Source organism: Cornus florida, unplaced genomic scaffold (assembly GCF_030987335.1).
Source record: "Cornus florida cultivar Cherokee Brave unplaced genomic scaffold, ASM3098733v1 CherokeeBrave_3.0.0_Hap2_Chr05, whole genome shotgun sequence".
NCBI classification, from domain to species: Eukaryota; Viridiplantae; Streptophyta; class Magnoliopsida; order Cornales; family Cornaceae; genus Cornus; species Cornus florida.
In genome coordinates, this window is record NW_026775575.1 from 86,066,100 (window position 1) to 86,087,043 (window position 20,944).

Below are 20,944 nucleotides of genomic sequence, written 5' to 3' on the forward strand. Positions count from 1 at the left end.
TACAGATAATAGTCTTAAAAGAATGTGGAGAATTTGAAATAGTCCATTATGCAGCAGTACCATTATCAGCTACTCTGCTTACAGCCTCAAACAGAAAGCAATCAAAGCATCTTCCCCACCTTTTAAAAAAAACCAAGAGTTACAGAATGACATTTGGCAAACCAATGAAAAATATATGGCATTGGCAATTCTTAGGAGAAGATGTCTGAAAGGTATTCTTAGGAGGATATGTCCACTGAAAAATATATGGTAACTGTCGTAAACTAGATTTTCACAAAAAAAAAAGAAAGAAAAAAAAGACACAATTTGCAAGCATTTTGAATCCCCTAACGAGACATTAAAATAACTTAAAACATGCCACATGGAGCAGTACTCTCAACTGCTAACTGGTGTGAGGAGAGGATACACTCTTTCAATTCATTTATAATGCGATTCATCAGCAAATATTTACATGCATCAAACAAATCAGTACAGGTCAAGAATTGATTTTACATTGGCAATTATTTTGTGTAAGAAATTTAACAACTAAGACATATATATATATATATATATATATATATATATATATATATATATATATATATTAATTACTCATTTCATAAAGCCCCTAAATCACTCTCTTCAATAATTCAATCTCAGACTTACAATTTGCAGATAATCCTTTATAAGTATAATCAGTAAAAGAACTCACCAGTGACTCAGTGAAACATTCTACTGCATCATGCATGGCTGCATGCTGCTGCCAAGTGTTAATCAGCTGTTACATTCTCATCTACAAAAGATAAAGACAACTTTTATAAATATTTCAAAAAAAGCAAAATACTTTAAAACTAAATTTTATATAAAATTATTAGTATCAGATTCAATTACTTAAATTTCAACCATAGTTTCTTCCACTTGAATTGGGACTGGTGAAGAACGCAACCAATCTTGTTCGCAAATTAAGCATTCCACAATTTTGGGACTAAGAGAACTATGAAATCGATCAAGAACACAACCTCCCGTACTAAATGCGGACTCTGAAGCAACAGTAGAGACGGGAATGGCTAAAACAACATTTGCAACTTCAGAAAGAACTTTATACCTCACACTATTCACCTTCTACCAATTCAAAATATCAAAGTTTGAACTATTCTTTTCACGAGATTCCGCCGAATATTTGTTCACTTCAGTTTTGTCTCTCTCATCACCTTTTTGTTCCATATGTTTTTCAAACTTTGATAGTGAGACCACATCATTTGTACCACCAAATCGGTCAACCGCCATAGTATTAGTCTCAATATTTACAATTTGAAATGAGGATGAATTAGCTAACTCAGCCTTTTCAAATTCATCAAAAAAATGTTTCAGCATATCTACTATCCTTTTCATCAACACATTTACCTTGGCTGGATCATGAATTTTGGAGAAACAAACCTTAAATATATTAATTTACAACGAGGATCTAACACATTTGCAATGAATAGCATTACATTCAACTTTTCAATGTTTCCCTAATACTTATCAAACTTGATCTTCGTTTTTTTAGCCATGGCACATATACAAGGATTTAAACTTTTAGACCATTCAACCAAGTTAGCTTCAATGCCACAAATTTCACTGAAGAACAAATTAGAAGTGACATACAATGAACCAGACAAACGCACTGTGGCATCATAGAATTTTTGCAATATTTGAGTAAAAAAACGAGTATCATCCCAATCCTTAGCCGTAGGAATTCCATCATTACTACTAAGTTCAAATTTGAATTGCTCTTCATATGCTAGCCTTTCAAATGCTTTTTGAAATTTGATTGCAGCCTCTAGCATTAGATATGTGAAGTTCCACCTATTTGGAACATCTAGGCACAAAAAGCTTTTACTTGTTATCTTCTCCTTCTCTACACATGTTTTGAAGCATTGTTCTGTTTGTGGAGAACTCTTAACATACTTTACTGCCCCACAAATTCAAATTATTGAATCTTTCAGTTCATTTAACCCATCTTTCACAACTAAATTAAGAATATGAGCACAACACCTAACATAAAAAAAATCACCACCCAACATGAAAGTTTCATTACCCTTATAAATCGTGTTCTTCAAATATCCAATAGCAACATCATTTGAACTCGCATTATCAACGGTAATAGTACTTAATTTCTCAATACCCCACCCCATCAAACAGTCTTCCACAGCCTGACCAATCGCCTCACCTTTGTGACTAGAAAGTGTACAAAAGCTTATTATTCTTTTATGCAATTTCCAATTACTATCAATAAAGTGAGCTGTAAGGCACATGTAAGACAGGTTTTGTAGTGAGGTCCATGCATCTGTAGTGATGCAAATCCTTTAGTTTGGCTTCAACAACAAGTTTTTCAATCTTTTTTTCTCATCAAGATACAATGCAAAACAATCCCTTGCCAAGGTAGTACGTGACACAATTTTAAAATTAGGTTGCAATTTGCTACAAAACAAACGAAAACCTTCATGGTTTACAAATTTGAAAGGCAACTCATCTATAATAATCATTTTAGTAAGAGCTAGCCTACATTTTTCTTGGTTAAAGCTCCAAACACAAAGGCTACTACTATCTTTTCGTGTCCCCGATTGAAATGACAAAAGCTTTTGTTTTTTGTCTATGTTGGAGAATTTGGGACAAACTTTAATAAGATATTTTTTTAAAGCACTGGTCCCATTCTCACTCGACCACTTAAATACTGCTCCACAATAGTTACATTTGGCACCATTTGGCTTCCCATCTTTTAATTCTTTACTAAAATGTTCCCACACAGGAGACCGACCCTTTTTTTTACCTTCTTTTTTTTTTTGTTGTTTTAAGTACCTTTTTAGAAGGTTGAGAATCTTGAGATGCAGGACCATCACCATCAGAATGCTCCCCGGAGTCACTTGATAGAGACACTAACAATGTTGACATCTGAAATTATATAAATGAAATTATATAAATATATTAGAAAAAGGAAAAGGAAAATGAAAAAGATAATAGGAAAAAAGAAAAAAGAAAAAAAAAATTACATTGACTGAGGATGACGATGAGGAAGCCAGTTAACAGTTGACACTTGAAAGTTGAAAGTCACTAAAATAGAAAACATCAAAACACCAAAATCCATCATTGATCATTTAATTCAATAAAAGCTATATGCATAGTGCATATGAAAAAAAAAAAAGGAAGGGCAATAATTTTTTTGATTATATAAATGAATTAAATTATAGAAATATAATTTTCATTCGAAGAAAATATTTACGCGGTCAAATAAATGAAACGGCTGAAAAAATATTCACATTTTTTTTTTCGTGTTCTATTTAACAAGACAAGCAGGCTTAACCTCTCTAATCAAACACATCATCATATACACTACAGAGAAAATCAAATATGGATTACTAACAAGCAAATGTAATTTTAGAAGAGCAAACACACACACACAAACACAAACACAAACACAAACACACACCAGTTTGAAGTATGATGCCAATTTCATTTTTCTTCTATATATAAACAAGAAACTAAAGAAAATTATTTACCCAAAAAGAAAAGAAAAAATAAGTGAACCCTAGCTTAAAAGCGAAGATCTGTCAGATTTGAGATCTGAGAAGATCTGTCAGATCTAAGAAGACAAATTATAGAAATATAAAAATTATTTACCGGAAGCCGAAGATCTGTCAGATATGAGAAGACAGAGATCACGAATCCACGAATCACTGAATTAGAGGGCGCGAGAGTCGCTAGTGTGATCTGAGAAGTGACTTCTAAGTTCTGAGTTGAGTTCTGATACTTGAGATAGTGTCTAGTGAGAGGGCCGAGAGGCTGAGACTGAAAGGAGAGGAGAGGAGTGGCGGAGTGAGTCGAGTGACTGGGTGTCTGAGTGAGTTTAAGAAATTGAGAGGTTTAGGTAAATTTCGGTTTTGAATCTTTGATAGACAAAACAAAATTTGAGCACATCTTACTTACTGTCTTACAAGTTACAACGGCCCACACTCGTACACTCCACAGCCCACAGCGAGCCCACACCCCACAAGGGCCACAAGTAAATTAGTAGTACTAAATTACTAATTAATATATATATATATATATATATATATATATATATATATATATATATATATATATATATATATCGGTTCAGTTCGGTTCTGGAACCGAACCATGAGTTAAGAACCGGAACCATAAGAACTAAAAAATTGGTTTCGGTTCGGTTCGGTTCGGTTCCGGTTCTGGTTCCAGTTCTTTGGTTCTTTTGTGCACCCCTAATATACAACCGTAATGGAGTGATCTGCAAAAAAGAAAAAAAAAATGTATAGTTCAGGGGGATTTCTTGCAATTTTTGTAATTCGGGGGGGTTTGTTGCAGATTGATTAATAGTTCAAGGTTTTTTTTATATTGTATTTTACCCTTTTTTTTATTTAAGTTGTACTCTCAAAATTTGGCATGGATCTCTCCAAATTTGACTAAACTCTTTTTAGGCTAGGTCAAATCTCACATAGATTATTTGATCCTTATTTCACTAATACCTATAGAGGTCCGACACTATGTAAAATGACTTTAATACCTTCGACTTTGTCAAAACACAAAAAATGATGTAAAAAACTACAATACCCTATATATTATTTATAATTTTACCATCATGTTTATCCCATCATTACTATTACAACAACCCACCAAATCAGTGTATTCTGGCACATCCACACCACCACGATCGGCAGCATCTCCACTACCATCCCCACCCCACAACCACCACTATCATTATGGAGTCCAACACACCAACATCATCATAATTGGGGTCATTACCACCATTTACAAAACCCATATTTTTCTTGTATATAACAATTAAAGAATGAGATGGGTTTATATATATATATATGTTGCTTCATTTTTAATGGAGCTTTATGTACATCTCTAGTCCGATCGCTGAAACTTCATCGATTGGGTCACTGTAGCTTCAAATGCGTGGCCTTTGTGGCTTTTTTGTTGTCGATTTCTCTACTCATCGCCAGACTGAGGCATACTAAAATTGAGGTTCACCTGAACTCAAGCACGCTGGACTGAGGCACAATGGATAATCCCTGTTATGAAGTTATCTATTTTGGGGTCTTCAATGGAGTTCACCATTACTTTATCTTCAATGAGCTTTTAAAGATGGCAATTTGTACAACCTCGCCCCGTTAAACACGGATACAAGAATTATTTTTATACCGAAGGGACGGGTACGAGTATAATATTGAAACCCATCACAGGGCAGGGACGGGTTCTGATAAACACCCACACGCCCCGCCATGCCATATATAATTCTTTAGTGTCCACGGTGGCTTCAAAGGGCCAAAAATAACACTTAAATGCATGATGAAACGCTGCCAAATACATTTCAAAATGCCAAAATGAAAATAACATTACAAGGCTCAAAGGTCCGAACACTGCCCAAGATATTCCACCCAAACAAATGAAATCATTTCAGTCAACATAAAGGTATCACCATCTCAATGGATCGCAACAGGGCATGATCACAATCTCAACACAGGGACGTCAATTCGGTGGTGGACAAGGAGGTGGTCTAGGGGCATGCGAGTCATCCTCCCATTCAAATAATGTAAGAACAACTTCCATTCATTATTTTAGGGCACTGGATTGAAGTTTTCCTCTAATCGATTTGAAGTTTTTGTGAATAGTGGATTTTTTGTTAAAAGATTTCTTGTATACTGGCCTATAACTAGCTTTCTTCTTATTATAATTAAATCTCACTATCCATGTTATTTTTATGGATTCTTTCTATCCGTCCATAGTTATATAATTTGTATAGTTTTGAGCTTATATATAGGTATGCATATGCCAAATGTTCATATAATTTTTTTTTTTTTTTTTTTTTTGGTCTATAGTGTTCCACTTACAGATTATGCTTATTAAGATTCAATACCTTCTTTGAAAGAGTTTGGATCGATTTATTATTTTATTAAGATTCAATATCTTATTTGAAAGAGTTTGGATTGGTTTATTATTTTTCCTTTACATTAGTTGGAAGAAAAATATTAACGGGGCAGGGCGGGGCAGCACAGGTACAACCATCTCTTAACGGGGAGGGGATGGATTGTGAAAATTCAACTAGTCCCGAGTACGGGTTTATAGATAATCAGAAGGGGGTGAGATGGGTTTAGACAAACCCGTTCCAAACCCGGCCCGTTGCCATCCATATAAGCTCTGTTTCAATATATATATTATAATTTTGGGAATGCTATAATTCTATTAAAATTCATCCATTAATATATTCTCAATAGACTTTTAGCGATGACAGTGACCCAATCAAAATTAGGGCTCGAATTGTTTGACCCATCAACACTTGTCCAACGAACACATCTGTTACCTAGTAAATAACTCTGTAGGGGGGTGAATAGAGACTTATCAATACGATACCAAATAATTCAAATTTCAATTGTGCACTTCAATTAATAGTTTGGATCAGATAAATTAATATAGTGATTCAGCGAGATTCGGTAACTCCTACTCTTCGGCTCAAAATCTCTCTTGAGACTTTCCAATACCCACTATGGCACTTCCTTATGGGTGGAGAGCAAACCGGTACAAGAAACTCACGGGTTCAACTTCTTCTTGCTAAGAGAATAATTCTCTCTTAGACTTCTACTGGGTTATATCAACCCTTACAATTGATTGAATATAAAAGATTGAATCAGAAAGAAATTCTCAAAGATTTAATATGCAAATCAAAGCTCACAATCCTATGGCGTATTAGAATATAGCAGAAAATCAAAGCTTAATAGGATTCAATGAATAAATGAAACAATAAATATGATTGCTTGAATGTTTTTTTTTTGAAAAATGGTTTTCTCTCTTAAAGCGATAATAGATTCATAAGAACCTAATGATGATCATTTATAGATGATATGTGTGGCATAAAATAGAAATGTGAATTAATGCCAATATTACCGTTTGATATGAATTAATTATTCCAAATCTAAAATTTTAACTCATTTGATCGGTTACATGTATCATATGTACAGTCACTTGCACTCATCTGATCGGTTAAATCCCAGTTATGTTCGATAGGATTAGATCCTGGATCTTCAAGTGATCGGATATATGTTTCATCTGATCGATAGCTTAGGTCCATCTGATCGGTTAGATCAGCAATCTGTGCAATTACATGACAAACTATGATAATCAGTTGCTCTTCTGTTTTTGTCGTCTTATCGAATACATGGGGTGATCTGATTGGTTGCTTTATATGAACAGTTCAAACACGAGTGACAGTCTGATCGGTTAGATGACATAGCAGATATTACATCTTTCTATTATGGTCATCTAAATGATAACATTAAGCAATATGTTCGGTTACATGGCACCATCTGATCGGATACTTTGTGATCTGATTGGTTATTTGGCTAGTGCTGAAAATATAGTATATGTTTTAGATAATCTCAACGATAACTTCCTATCATCTGTTCGGTTAGATGATATGTGAAAACTCAATCATTTGTGTAATGTTTTATAACCTTTTTATTAGATGTAATGCATGAAATTAGTGAATCCAGGACCAAATGCTATAAACTAATGATTTACAAGTGATCTAACTCTCACCATTCTATACTACTGCTTTGACGAGTTTTGCATATTCTTTCTTTGTGCTTTCCTTTCCAAAACACACCCTTGCTCTAGCTTATGATCATTCATGTTGCTACATCTTTAGAAAAGATATTAAATGCACTTTCTTATTTGTTGTTATCATCAAAACTGCAAGGAGTACAAGGTTGAAGCATCTTTGTACCAACAACATCATTATTAATCGAATAAGATTCTCGATGGTTTGGTGATCAATCCAGTCTTGGATCTCTGACTCGATAGAGCCGACAACTTAGGAATCTCGTGGGTGGTGACTTGGCGAGTGAGGAACGATTGAAGACTCGAGATTATTTTAACTTGTCGAGTATGGATTTGAAGTTGGTGAGGTGGTGAGAGAGGGTAAAGAGCTAAGGGTCATCAGAAAGGATTTTGTTGCCGTTAGTTTCGAGCTCGAGCAGAGCTTTAGTGGTGGAGGAGTAGGGCTCTGGGTTGGTCTGTAACTCATATTGTCTACCGAGAGAGTTAGGGACAGAGATGAGAGAGAGAATAAAGAAGGAAAAAAAAAAAAAAAAATCAATCTTACATATATATATATGCACGCGTGTAAATATATATATATATATATATATATATATTAAAGATACATATTTTATCTTATAATTAAGGGGACATTTGTCTTTAAAAAATATATTTTTTAATTAATATATATTAAATAAATGATATTTCATAAATATTTATTTATGAAATATCAAAATATTTATTTATGTGAGATTTGACTTAATCTCGCGACAAAAATTTAACAAAATAAAGAAACGATAAAGAAACATTGAAAAAGTAAGGATTAAATAAGTCATTTCACATTTATATATTTTAACTAGTGAATATTTTAATATAATTTTATCTATTTCATTCTGGTTTCAAAGGTGTAATGTGAACCTTTTAATAACTAAGGGTCTTGCGACTCAGTGATATTTCCTTTATCTCACAAACTTTGGATGGTGATGATTTGTATTTTCAAAGGGACAAAGTGAGTGTGTAAGTAACGTGTGCAAATTTTTCGCCAATGAAAAGAAAAGAAATGTAAACCTTTTAATGAAAATATCATATTCCACTTATATATAAGTAATCGAATTAGTTCCAAATTGGATTACATATTATTTTTAAAAAAAAAAATTAAAGAACTCAATTAAAATATTTACAGTCCGTTTAGTATGTGTTTTGTTTTTGTTTTTTTTTTTTTTTTTGGTTTTTGTTGAGTATGTAGAGTGAACAGTGGGAAAAATAGTTTAGTAAATTTTTTTTTGTTTTGTACAATATTGGCCAAAAGTCAAAACATCAATTTAGTGTTTTTATACGTTTCCATAATGTAGCAACAATATTGTAGCAATGAACAATATCCAATTTTTTTTTTGAAAAACTCTTAATGACCTTTTCAACCTTGTCATTGTATTTTTAAAACTTGACACTTTTTTATTTATGTTTTTATTTCCAAAAATTTTATAATAAATAAATATTATTAAACATATTTTAAATTACTATTTAAAACACCGTACAATAAAATATTTACTACGTTTTTTATTTTGAGTTAACTAAAAAAGAAAAAACAAACCGAGTTGAATTTTAGAACTCATTGTCAGGGGGTGTTTAATACACTTTTGCCCGCGGTCACAAGAGTACAACTGAAATTCAATAGTTCGTGTGAAAATGGTGACACCAAGGCAAGTGAGTTATACGTGCCCAACCAACGGCATATAAGGAAAGTATAATTTGTACATCAATACACAGTTGTGCTACGGTGAACCACACTAAATTTTATGATTCTCAAACTCTCGCCTCTGACCCACATCTTCGTCACAGCACGACTCCCTCGCAATCCAACGGTCAGATCTCTCGCCGGTGTATCCTCCGTTAGCGCTAAATCAAAGCACAGGCACCCCCCACCCAAACAACCTCTCCGAATCTCACCTTTAACCACCACCAGCTGCGGCCGCCGTAGACCTGACCTACTACTGTGCACGGCGATGGATGTCGACGCGTCACGTCCGCCGGAGTCCGATGCACCCGCCGTCGAGGAATTTGTCCACGTCGATGACCCAAGCCCTAACCCTAATTTTGAAAGTTTGGAGGAAAGCGTTCTGAATGACGACAGAGGAGAGAATGAGTCTGCCAACGATGAAGGTGAATCTGATCGAAGTAAGGTTCTTCCTGAGGAGCTTTCGAAGAATGTGATGATGCTTTCATGCGAATCATCGGCCGAAGGCGGGAATTGCGACGTTTATTTGGTTGGAACTGCTCACGTTTCTATGGTAAAATTCAATTGATTTTCTATAATTGGCCTTCCCTTTTGTTATCTAGAAAATTGAAGAAAAGGATATAAATATGATAGCTCTGGTTTTTATATTTTTCATGTAGTTAAGATGTTGGGAAATTTAAAATTTGACTGAGTACTCCAAATAATCATCGAAGAATCACACTTCAGTATGAAGAAATTTTCAAATTGCCAAGTATACTCTTTTCCTGCATTTTCTCTGAAACCTAAGGGACCTCTAAATCACCAGTTGTTTTGATCTGAGAAGAGTTGAAATTGCTACTTTGATGTTTGATCTATGGAGACTCGAGTAGTTCAAAACTGAAAATTTATATTCTAACAGCTGTGTGCATATCATGAACTTTTATGTGTTTACATAAAATTTGCTATTTTTAGTTCTAGAAATGCTGTCAATTATCATACTATGTTGTTTTTTTCTGGTTGGCGGCTGGATTATTATTATTATTTTTAAATTTTTACTTTTACTAAGAAAATATGATGGTCTGTGAATCGGTAACTTGTGCTTTTGGGCTTCTCTTGATTAGAAAAAAAAAGAGTGTTTTTTGGGGCTTCCTTGATCGCATATTTATAGTATTTATAAAAATTTAGTTCGATTGTGGTTTATTCTACATTGAGATTTATAGCATTTTTGGAAATATGCTATCATGTCACGAGATAGAGACAATTCATTATAATTACCAGAAATTTGTTTCTTATATCTTTATTAAGCTCCCGGATGTGTAGATGTTCACCAAAGATCATTATAATTTATAACCGATCCTTTAGTACCTTTTTTTAAAAAATAAAAAATAAAAAAATAAAAAATCAGCATTCTTTGTAATCTCTCATGTTTTCCAGGAATTTTTTTCTTCTGGAATCTAGAGATGCATCAGAGGCTGTATAAAAAACCCAAAACCCGGTGAGCTTAAGATGATTCCAATGGGTTTTAAGTCATACTCTTGGACGAGGAGGGACACACAGTTTAAGGTGGTTCAACTTCTGCCCAAAAAAACCGCATTAGGTGCAAAATGACGGCCAATTTATTTATTTTTTTTGTACTTCAACACTGGTGACAATAATTAGCTTCTTGTAGATTTCATTTTATTTTATTTTTCTGAAAAGGTTTTTAAGAATATTTATACAAAGAAGTCATGATTCCATATTGTACTTATTTTTAATTCTTATTTTTTAAATGATTTATCTTCTTGTTTTTAATTTTGGAACAAAACATCATGAAGTCATGATTTATTGGTGATTCATAATGACACTTCCATCTTCTTAATCTAATTTGTATACCAAGACAAATAAAGAAAGAACTGATGTAATCTCTGTTTGTGCGGTTGTAGGAATCCTGCCAAGAAGTTCAAGCTGTAATTAGTTTCTTAAAACCACAGGTGCTTCTCTTTTAGAACTCATAAAAATTTGATTTATGGACGGATAATCTAGCAGGTTAGCTGCCTGCTTTATATTATTTTATGTAATGCATTCATCTTGATATGTTGCCTTCAAGCTCAGTTTGAATTCATTGACCACAGGTTGTTTACTTGGAGTTGTGCTCAAGTCGTGTGGCTATACTTACCCCTCAGAATTTAAAGGTCTGTTGTGTCTTTCATATTTTTCTTCATTTCTCTTTTTATCTGTTATTTCTTTTATTAGTTTTTAATGACTATCTTCTGGGCTAAATTGGTTTCCAATGATTACAACTTTACAAGGATGACAAGTGTTCGTAACTTCTGTAATGAGAGACCTTTATTGTGTCATTTCCCCTCCCCTTCCCTTAGAATGATTCTATTTTCTACAACAACTAAATATGAAGCTCCACGAAACTCTTTTGCCTTAATGCATAGGTGATCTCTGTAGTCAACCTTCGGACTTCAATTTGTGCTTAGTTCATACTTTTGGATTTCGAACAAATAAAAAATAGCAATAACTACTTATTTTTCTTTTCTCTTCTCTTCTCTGTTCAAGGAATATTTATTATTATTATTATTATAGGGCTTATCGGATTTTTTGGAAGGAACTAATGTCCTCTTCTTCGAATGTAGGTTTGATCTCCAGCCTTCGAGGCCATCAAGCATGTTTACTAGAGTCAGCTCTCTAATAATTAAATGATTGTATAGATACGAAATTTATTAGTTAATAGTACTGCTCAGCATTGACTTGTACTTTATTTTTGTCAACTGACTAAACTATCAAAGACTTGTATGGCTTACTATGCAGAACGAAAGCTATACATACATTTCCAAGTGTTTCTTAATCTCTTTTATAAAAGACACATATTGTTGTTGAACTAGATATACATAAAAAAGCTCATAATTGTCCTTCCCTGGTAATGCACTTTTCGACTTAGTAACCTAAAAAGGTCATACCCAGCAACGGTGCTGGGAGGAGTAAGCTGAGCATGGACCTAACTTTTGGCATTATTTGCACAAGTGGTTGTGTTCATATTTGTATTGCCTTCTCATGCTTGCCGGCCCAAGTTTTCATCACTGCACTAGGCATTTATCCCTTGTTGGATATTACTAACTTTATTAAACATTATCTAATAAGGGTCAATCATATGTCTTAAAAACTACATTTTGTATATCCTGTATGCATGAAAGATGAGCCTTTTCTTTTATATTTGATTAATTTCTATTTTAGTTTCTATTTTCTTGTTATATTTAGCAATTTTTAGGCTTAATAAAGTGAAATTTGTGTCCTAGTTGCTTTCCATAATGTCTACGTGATTTTAGAAGTCAATTACTTGTGTTTTAGGTTTACTATTGCCTACGGAAAGAACATGCACTGAAAACTTTCTTTTAACGAGCACAATGTTTGTGTTTCTTTTTCTTGAGTATATATGTACTTTCAGCAGAAATGTGATGGTCAAACCATTACATTTTGAGCCATTACATTTTGAATTATACCCCTGAATCAGGTGGGTTGGTTGGTTGGTTGATTAGCCCCATGTACTTTGAATGGTTGCTTGATTTTCTTTCTTTTGTTTATTAAATTCAAAATAGTTTATTTATATACCTCTGTGGTACCACTGGCGATTTAAAATTTCACTTGGACCTCTACTCAAAATTTAGTTTCTCAGGTACCAACTATGGGAGAAATGGTGGATATGTGGAAGAAAAAGCATAACCTCTTTGGAATACTCTACAGCTGGTTTCTTGCCAAGGCATGATAATTATGACTCACACATTTATTTATGTTGTTGCAGAATTTTGTATTATTCCTTCTTCATTTTAAGAATAGTATAACATGATCATTATTTTTCCTTCTTCTCCTTGTTGTTTTTATTTTTTTTGTTGTTGTTCTTCTTCTTAATTTTTTCTCATACACCATTTATTTTTGTTAGGTTGCTAATAAGCTTGAGGTTTTCCCTGGTTCTGAGTTTCGTTTGGCATTTGAAGAAGCAATGAAGTACGGTGGCAAGGTGATACTTGGTGATCGCCCAGTACAAGTAAGATACCTTTTGCTTCATAGTTTTTTCAATTGTTGGAAATTAGAAATTTTGCATTTTTTTATGGCTTCTTAATGTAGACACCACATTTTGCCGGTACCCAAATCAAAATGGTACACTAAGAATGTTTTTGACCCTGTTGCTACCCTAATAGGATGGCTGTGAATCAATACAAAAGTTTAAAGTCCATCCCCCCGTTTGCTGCGGCATTCGCTTGTGGAGAGTGTAGAAAGTGTTGAACATGAATCACTTGTTATAAGAAACAGGGATAATGTGCAATTAGGGTAGTCTTATCATGTAAGTAGAAAGTGTTGAACATGAATCACTTGTTATAAGAAACAGGGATAATGTGCAATTACAAACACCCTTATCCTTTCCCTCCAAATCCTCCCACATATAGAAGGATAGTAAAAACACCCCTCCCTCGTTTAAAATCAAACATGTGATAAGCTATCCATTGTTTTCCTTTCCTTTATTTCAAGCTCCTTCAGTCCAGACGCACTCTTCAAACCTTCTAACTTGATTCAATATCTGCCCTTCTCCGTTATTTCTTCTGGTGTCTTCGTGGTCTTTGGAACTCCGGATTACCTCTGCAAGGGCACTCCCTTTTAGCTTCAATTTCCAAGGATGAATTCTTAGTGTCCTCTTGCTTGAGAAAGGTCATATTTTTGGTTTGAGTTTAAAGCATCCCTTCGTGGTTCTATTTTGAATAGCATTGTTCTTTCTGATACTCCTGATTTTGCTATTTCTTTTGCCCCTTCTTTTTGGAATCTGGTTATTTTGGTCTATTTGTGTACGATATATATTTATCTCTTCTATGTGTTTTGAATCTGTATGTTGGTGATTCAATTCTAATCCACAATGTTCACTTTTATGACTTGTGTAACTGTTATTGTTTTCCATCTTCATTATTTTATGAATCATTTCTTCTTATACTACTGTAATTGAAGTTTTCATTGCGAACAAACTGAACTAAAGTTTTGATTGCGACTGAATAGATAACATTACTGAGGACCTGGGGAAGAATGCCGCTTTGGCATAAGACGAAATTAGTATACTCCCTACTTTTCCAAGCTTTCTTTCTACCAAGTACTGAAGCTCTCAATAAAATGGTAAGCTTTCTTATCTTTATATATTCATCATCAGTAAAAGGAAGGTTTTATCTGTGTAATAGAATTGAAAATTGAAAAAATAGTTCATGTGATGTTCTTAAATTTAGTCATAATTTTATTTTGCTTGTCCAGCTGAAGGAAATGGATGATGCCGACATGTTGACTCTTGTAATTCAAGAGATGAGCAAGGAGTTCCCTACTCTGATGGAAACCCTTGTACATGAGCGAGATCAGTTAGTAACTTTTGCTTCTGTATATCTTATTTTTCTTATTATTTTTTTCCTGTTTACATCTGTTTCATTCACTTATTTCCCTTAATTTAGTTAAATAAGTGAGATTTAAGGAAAGGAATTAAGCTGTTGTGGATTATAGGATTTTAATTAATTCAAGGTAGATTTGTAGAATCCTGATTACAGGTAAATGAGATGGCCTTGATATAAATTATGCTACTGTAATTGACATTTGTTACTAGTTGAGACTATCCAAAATGCATCTCACATGTCTGGTTTTGATGGAGATTGATATACAGACTTTTAGATGATAGAGCTTCTTTCTAACCCATGTGCAGCTCCACACTCATGAAAGAGTTGCAGCATGCATCGACTTATTGAAGTTTTAAATGCAATGATATTTGAAATGTTGTCGGTGTAAGTGTAATTGTGATTGCCCTTTCTCACGTCTCTCCAAATAAACACGGCATGACGAGGTGTAGGCCAGAAAGGAAAAAAAGAAAAAGAAAAAGAATAATAATAAAATTATTGGATACCTGTTCAAAAATAATGGTGCTAACTGGAAAAATTCCCTAAAAGTGATTTCTCTGAAGAAACTGCAATGTGAACTATACTCTTGTTCGCGGATTGTTCTTCTTATTTATTAATTGTTCATCTTTGTTGTCTCGTGTATATATCTTATTTGGTTATATTGTTACTTGTACATTTTATTTTGCGAAATTATTGTATTATTCCCACAGACTTATCTTATATCCAGGTACATGTCATCCACATTACTTAAAGTTGCCAGCGAGCATAGTTCAGTTGTTGCAGTTGTTGGAAAGGGGCACCTGCAGGGAATTAAGAAACACTGGCAGCAACCTGTCCAGGTTAGTAACCATTTCCTTGACGAGAAAGTTTCCCTGAAACAACCAATTAATGCCTAAATGCATGCTGGACTGGTTTGGAGATACTTTTCCATAATCCGACTATACCTATACACAACATTTGATGTCCTCCCAATGCATCCGCAATGATTATTTCATATCCCCTTTTTTTCTTCTTTCAATTCTTTTCAATGCAGCTTTAATTTTTGTAATAAGCCTTCTTGACTAACATTTCTTTCCTTTGCATGCTTATCCGTTTTAAGTCTGAAAAAGAAACACAAATTCAGTGATTTTGAATTAGATTTTCAATCATAAATATCTTTAGATGTTCTAACTCATGAGTTCTTTTTGATTCTGTTGCAGTTGAAGGATCTGCTAGAATTACCTTCAAAAAAGCCTGCTGTTTCTGCCGGGAAGATTTTTACAACTCTAGGAGTTGCTGTTGCCGGAGTGGCCATAATCTCTGGCATATATCTTTCAAGCAAGAAGTAGCTTCAGTCCCTCCGGAGGATAAATGGCTGCTCGAAATTTCTCTTTGAATAAATATTGGAAAGGCTAATTTACCAAAAAAAAAAAAAAAAAAGAAAAAAGAAAAAAAGTGATTCTTAGCATACAAAAATCATAATGGCAAGCTGAAGATGATTTGATTTCTCTCCACTGTAGGCTTCTCTCTTTCAACTTTGCTGTCTTTTCAAAAGTTGTTCAGTAAAAAATAAGCTTCAGACATTACCATTGCCAGTTGTGGAAGTCCAATTAATACCAACTTCAATCAAAAGCCCAAAATTCATTTATGCCAAAAGGACCAAATTTGAAATGCCAATTTTGATATTCCTGTGGTACAACAAAGTATTATAAAATCATTGGCTTTCTTTGAGGTGCGTTTTGCGAATTGTCCTCTATGAGGGATTTTTTCTTCCCACTCAGTAAAGCATTATTTTTCCTTTTTCTTTTTAAATTTATAATGTTCCTTTGTTCAAGTTATCTCTCCAAACCTTGATGTTGTGGGAGGTTGGTGGGAGGATTCTAGGTTAGGATTCTAAATTGACATTAAAATCTTTTGTGAAGAGGTTAAAGTTCGACCCATTTTGGGCAATATTGTTTTGATTTTAAGATTTTGCTAGTATACTTTTTTAGGGTATGTTTGGTTAGATAGAAATTAATAGTAGAATGTGAAAGTGAAAAAAAGTAAAATAAAATGCAAGGAAAATCAATTTTTTAGTATCATTTGATCAGTATGAATTTTTTTAAGTGAAAAAAATATATATATTTTATCATTTGGATGGCAAGAAAGTTTAAAAGAAAATATTATTGTTCACTTAAATTGTCCTTATTTTTTTTGTTAAAAAGGATAATATTTCTAAATATATAAATATTTTGATTTTTCTTTTTTAAGAATAAAAAAATACAAGAATCTAAATAATTAAATTTGCAGAACATTATGACAAAGATTGCACTACACTAGTAAAAAAAAAAATTATGCATAAACACAATATAGAAAATAGCATAATTGTAAGTTTACATAATTTTCAAAATTAGGTGGTTGGGAAAAGTTATTATTTTCCATATAATAGCCAAAGGCTTCGTTTGGTTATCGTGAAGTAACGAGAAAAGATAAAAAAATGAGAATTTTTTTTAGGAAAAAAAAATTCTTGCATCTCATAGATTTTCTCCAAAACATTTCTAGCATAAAACATGCTGAAATTTTACTCTCTCTCAAAAACTGTGCTTTTTATGTTAATTTCTTATGTAACCGTTCTAGTAAGATTTGTAATATGAATACCTTTATGCTTTACCGAGATATAAGGTGTCATTCTAGAATTCCATTTTCTAGTACCACGGCCAAAATGAACACTCGATTCCATCATCTCTTCCAAATTGATAATTGTTTTGTTAGAAAATTAAAGCAATTTTCATAGATTAAGAATATATACAAGAGCCCTTAGGCCCAATAAAAGATAACAAGCCCAAAGTAGCATGAAGCTACAGAAACCAGCCCAACAAGGGAAGACCTAATCCCAAATGAATAATTACCATTAACGACACCAGTCATCAATGGAGGCCAAACTCAATCTGGTGACATCAATTCGCGGTTGAGTCGCCATAACTCAGTCTGGAGGGCGCGGAGGAGGTCTTGTAGAAGATGGTGAGCTGTTCCAGTCCATGAGGATAGATTTAGATGCCGAGCAATCCTTAAGACAGCCAAGCTTCAAAATAGCAGCAATGGTGGAAGAGATCTTGGCATAGACAACCTTCTGCGAAGCTTTCTTCCTTCTAAAGATTCTGGCATTCTTTCTTCCCAAGTATGGTACACCATAGCTGATAAACCCAATTTCCTGTGTAGATTTTTAGATGTATTTGCATTCCATTAAGTACTAGACCACTGTACAAGGTTCTCCCAATTGGTAATAGCTGTCTAAATATTACACTTATCTTTGATAAAATGCCATATAGGAGAGATGAATGAGCAATTAAGAAGTAAGTGGTCATGAGATTCAAGTGACATGTTGCACAAAGAACATATGTTTTGGTGCTTGGCCATAGACTTGTTGTCAAGGGTTGGCAATTTAGATTGAGCATCCAACCAAAGAATGAATTGTTAGACAAATAAGAAATACTTTAACAATAATTAGCCCATTAGGATTCAACATTGATGCACAGAAACACTATGAGTTATAAAATTTAGAAGTGGTACATATCTTACCTTGATCCATTATGAGTAAGAGATTTTGAACCTTACTTATTGATGTTGACTAAACTTCAAACTGAGCCAAAAGCTAGGTTCTGTCTATTCTGAATAACCAATGTAAAATTATAAGATCTTCAAACCACTTCTCTCTCTATAATTAATGGGTACTAATTGTGGTGTTTTATTTCACAAATCACATCATCAGAGAGTATGGTTTGGAACCTTTATATATAACCTTAGTTTTTTAGTCTTTCCATCAAAGACTTTTAAATTTACCTAAGAAAACCAAGAGTTACAAAAGACTTCATTAACTCTTTATTAACTTTAACTCTTCGTTAATTGTTCATTAAGTGAACAATAACTTCAAGAGTTATTAAAGAATCACTTAACTCTTCGTTAAGTGACCATTAACTCCAATTCCATTAGTGAAGTATTAATCACTTAATAAATAAAAGAGTATATATGTAACTCAAATCACGTTAGAAGTGTATCCATCTTTACACTTTTGGTTTTTCATATAGGTGCACTTAATATTGGATCACCTTCCAATTAATTTCTTAAAACCTTCTTCATGGAAGTATCTAATATATCATATGTATAATAATGTAAAGGCCACATTAAAGAGATAAATTTCTAACAATCTCCCACTTGGCCTACATAATTATACCATTTATTAGATTATTCACATAATATGTCCATCACACTTTTCCAAAGAAGAGGTTGCACCATCTCCATTAGATTCTGTTCAATGAAATTACTAATGCCAAACCATTGTAGTTATTGAATCACTCATCGATTCAAGACCATTCAATAGTTATAGCATTAATACCTTCATCAACATGAATCAGTGAGATTTAACTAATACTGATTGCATTAGCAAAGTAATGGTGATTAGTGCTAATTCATCATTAACGGTCCAGTATTGCTTTTATATTTAAATGTGCACAAAAGTTGAAAGCAACACAACATAATCATCATATTGTCATAAACATAATGTGATCACACCAAAAACATCAATACACTTTTAACCCAAACATAAAAGACTTTCCACTAAGCCCATATGCGCAACATGATCCTTAAAGAGCTTAGGTGAGAGACCTTTTGTCAATGGATTTGCTAACATAAATGTAGTACTGATATATTCAATTGAGACAATTTGATTCAAAACCCTTTCTCTCACAGCAAGATACTTGATATCAATATGCCTCGATCCTCCAGTAGTTTTGTTATTCTTAGAGAATCGAATAGCTGCATCATTATCACGGTAAATTTTCAAAGGTTTTTTAATCGAATCAACAACACTATAATACAGATCTTACTCCCACTGATCTTAAGGTATATACATGAATCCACTAGATTTTCCTTAAAATCAAAGTTTGTTAAAACTTCATGGAACTTAAGATACCATTGTCGAGAAGCCTGTTTTAAACCATAGATGGACTTTTTAAGCCTACACACCTTGTGGGTCTTGCCTTTATCCTGAAAACCTTCAGGTTGGTCCTTATAGACCACTTCATGCAAGTCACCATTTAAGAAGGTTGTTTTGACATCCATCTGATGTAGCTCTAGATCATAATGAGCTATTAATGCAATGACTATTCAAAGGGAGTCCTTCTTGGAAATTGGAGAAAATGTTTTCTTATAATCAATCCCTTCTTTTTTAGTGTATCATTTAGCAACTAATCTGGCCTTGTATCTTTCAATATTGCCTTTAGAATCACGTTTAGTTCTGAAAATCCATTTGCAACCAACAGTTTTGGATCCTTCAGGTAATTCTATAAGATCCCAGACTTTATTATCCTTCATGGATTTCAACTCTTCTTTTATGGCATTAATCCATAGAATTGATTTATCGCTACTTATGGCTTGAGCATAAGAAATGGGATCATTTTCCAAGCCAATATCATAATCTTATTTAAATAAATTTCATAGTCATTCGATATGGCAGGCCTACTTTCTCTTTGGGATCTGTGTAAAGGTACTTCTACAATTAGAGTAGATTCCTTAATGTGAGAAGTTTCTTTAACACCACAATTTTTCATAAATCTAACTAAAATCGAAAGTAGTTAGATAAAAAATCAATAGATTTACCATATCATCATAAGAAACCAATAATGCAATGGTAATTCTTTCGTTGGGCAAAACTATAATATATTATTAGTATATTTTCAAATATATATATATATATATATATAAAACATTAAAATCATCCTTATCTATGTCACTATAAATGAGGTTGACAAAGATGTAATGCATATCATATTCCTTATAGAATTATATCACATTTGGGTAGAAAAACTCCACTATGCTTTACATTAATCATAACATTCATTTAACCATAGTGATCCACCGTTGGGCTGATCATAACTATATATGGTTTAATTATTTCACAATATCCAACTATTCATAGTATTGACACTCCGTTGGGCTTATCAATACTATTTCAAAATTGAATTGTTCATAATGTGAACCAAAAATAATTTTATAATATATAATCATCAATATTGGGCATTAATTGGGTTATACATAATCAAGTATCAAAATAATCTATAGAGTTACTCAAGAAATTCATATAAGTTTCATGCATCAAAATTGAGAACCTGTCTCTGATACCACTTGTTAGACATAATAAGAATTACTTTAACAATAATAAGCCCATTATGATTCAACTTTGATGCACAAAAGCACCATGAGTTATAAAATTTAGAAGTAGTACATATCTTACCTTGAT

General features: G+C 33.2%; 2 protein-coding genes across 2 annotated transcripts; one reads left to right on the top strand and one right to left on the bottom strand.

Moving 5' to 3' along the window:
* Positions 1 to 9,321: 9,321 nt before the first annotated feature.
* LOC132307343 (uncharacterized) lies at positions 9,322 to 16,265 on the top strand. Its single transcript, XM_059805073.1, has 9 exons — positions 9,322 to 9,866; positions 11,215 to 11,262; positions 11,404 to 11,463; positions 12,951 to 13,034; positions 13,215 to 13,319; positions 14,318 to 14,431; positions 14,564 to 14,664; positions 15,419 to 15,530; positions 15,891 to 16,265. The coding sequence occupies exons 1-9, from the start codon at positions 9,375 to 9,377 to the stop codon at positions 16,017 to 16,019; spliced, it is 1,245 nt and encodes a 414-aa protein (XP_059661056.1). The 5' UTR covers positions 9,322 to 9,374; the 3' UTR covers positions 16,020 to 16,265.
* A 1,367-nt stretch (positions 16,266 to 17,632) lies between these two features.
* On the bottom strand, positions 17,633 to 19,767 carry LOC132309613 (uncharacterized). The gene is made up of 3 exons (XM_059807905.1): positions 19,557 to 19,767; positions 19,394 to 19,461; positions 17,633 to 17,860 (listed from the first exon to the last, which is right to left on the bottom strand). The coding sequence occupies exons 1-3, from the start codon at positions 19,765 to 19,767 to the stop codon at positions 17,633 to 17,635; spliced, it is 507 nt and encodes a 168-aa protein (XP_059663888.1).
* Between the last annotated feature and the right edge of the window lie 1,177 nt (positions 19,768 to 20,944).

Excerpts from the sequence above, each read along its gene's own strand:
- LOC132307343 (XM_059805073.1), top strand. The coding sequence starts at position 9,375 with ATGATTCTCAAACTCTCGCCTCTGACCCACATCTTCGTCACAGCACGA. Across the intron at positions 11,464-12,950 it reads TTACCCCTCAGAATTTAAAG|GTACCAACTATGGGAGAAAT; the intron begins GTCTGTTGTGTC and ends TTAGTTTCTCAG. Across the intron at positions 13,035-13,214 it reads ACAGCTGGTTTCTTGCCAAG|GTTGCTAATAAGCTTGAGGT; the intron begins GCATGATAATTA and ends TATTTTTGTTAG.
- LOC132309613 (XM_059807905.1), bottom strand. The coding sequence starts at position 19,767 with ATGGATGTCAAAACAACCTTCTTAAATGGTGACTTGCATGAAGTGGTC. Across the intron at positions 19,462-19,556 it reads GGAAAATCTAGTGGATTCAT|CTATTCGATTCTCTAAGAAT; the intron begins GTATATACCTTA and ends ATAATGATGCAG. Across the intron at positions 17,861-19,393 it reads TTGATATCAAGTATCTTGCT|GAAATTGGGTTTATCAGCTA; the intron begins GTGAGAGAAAGG and ends AAATCTACACAG.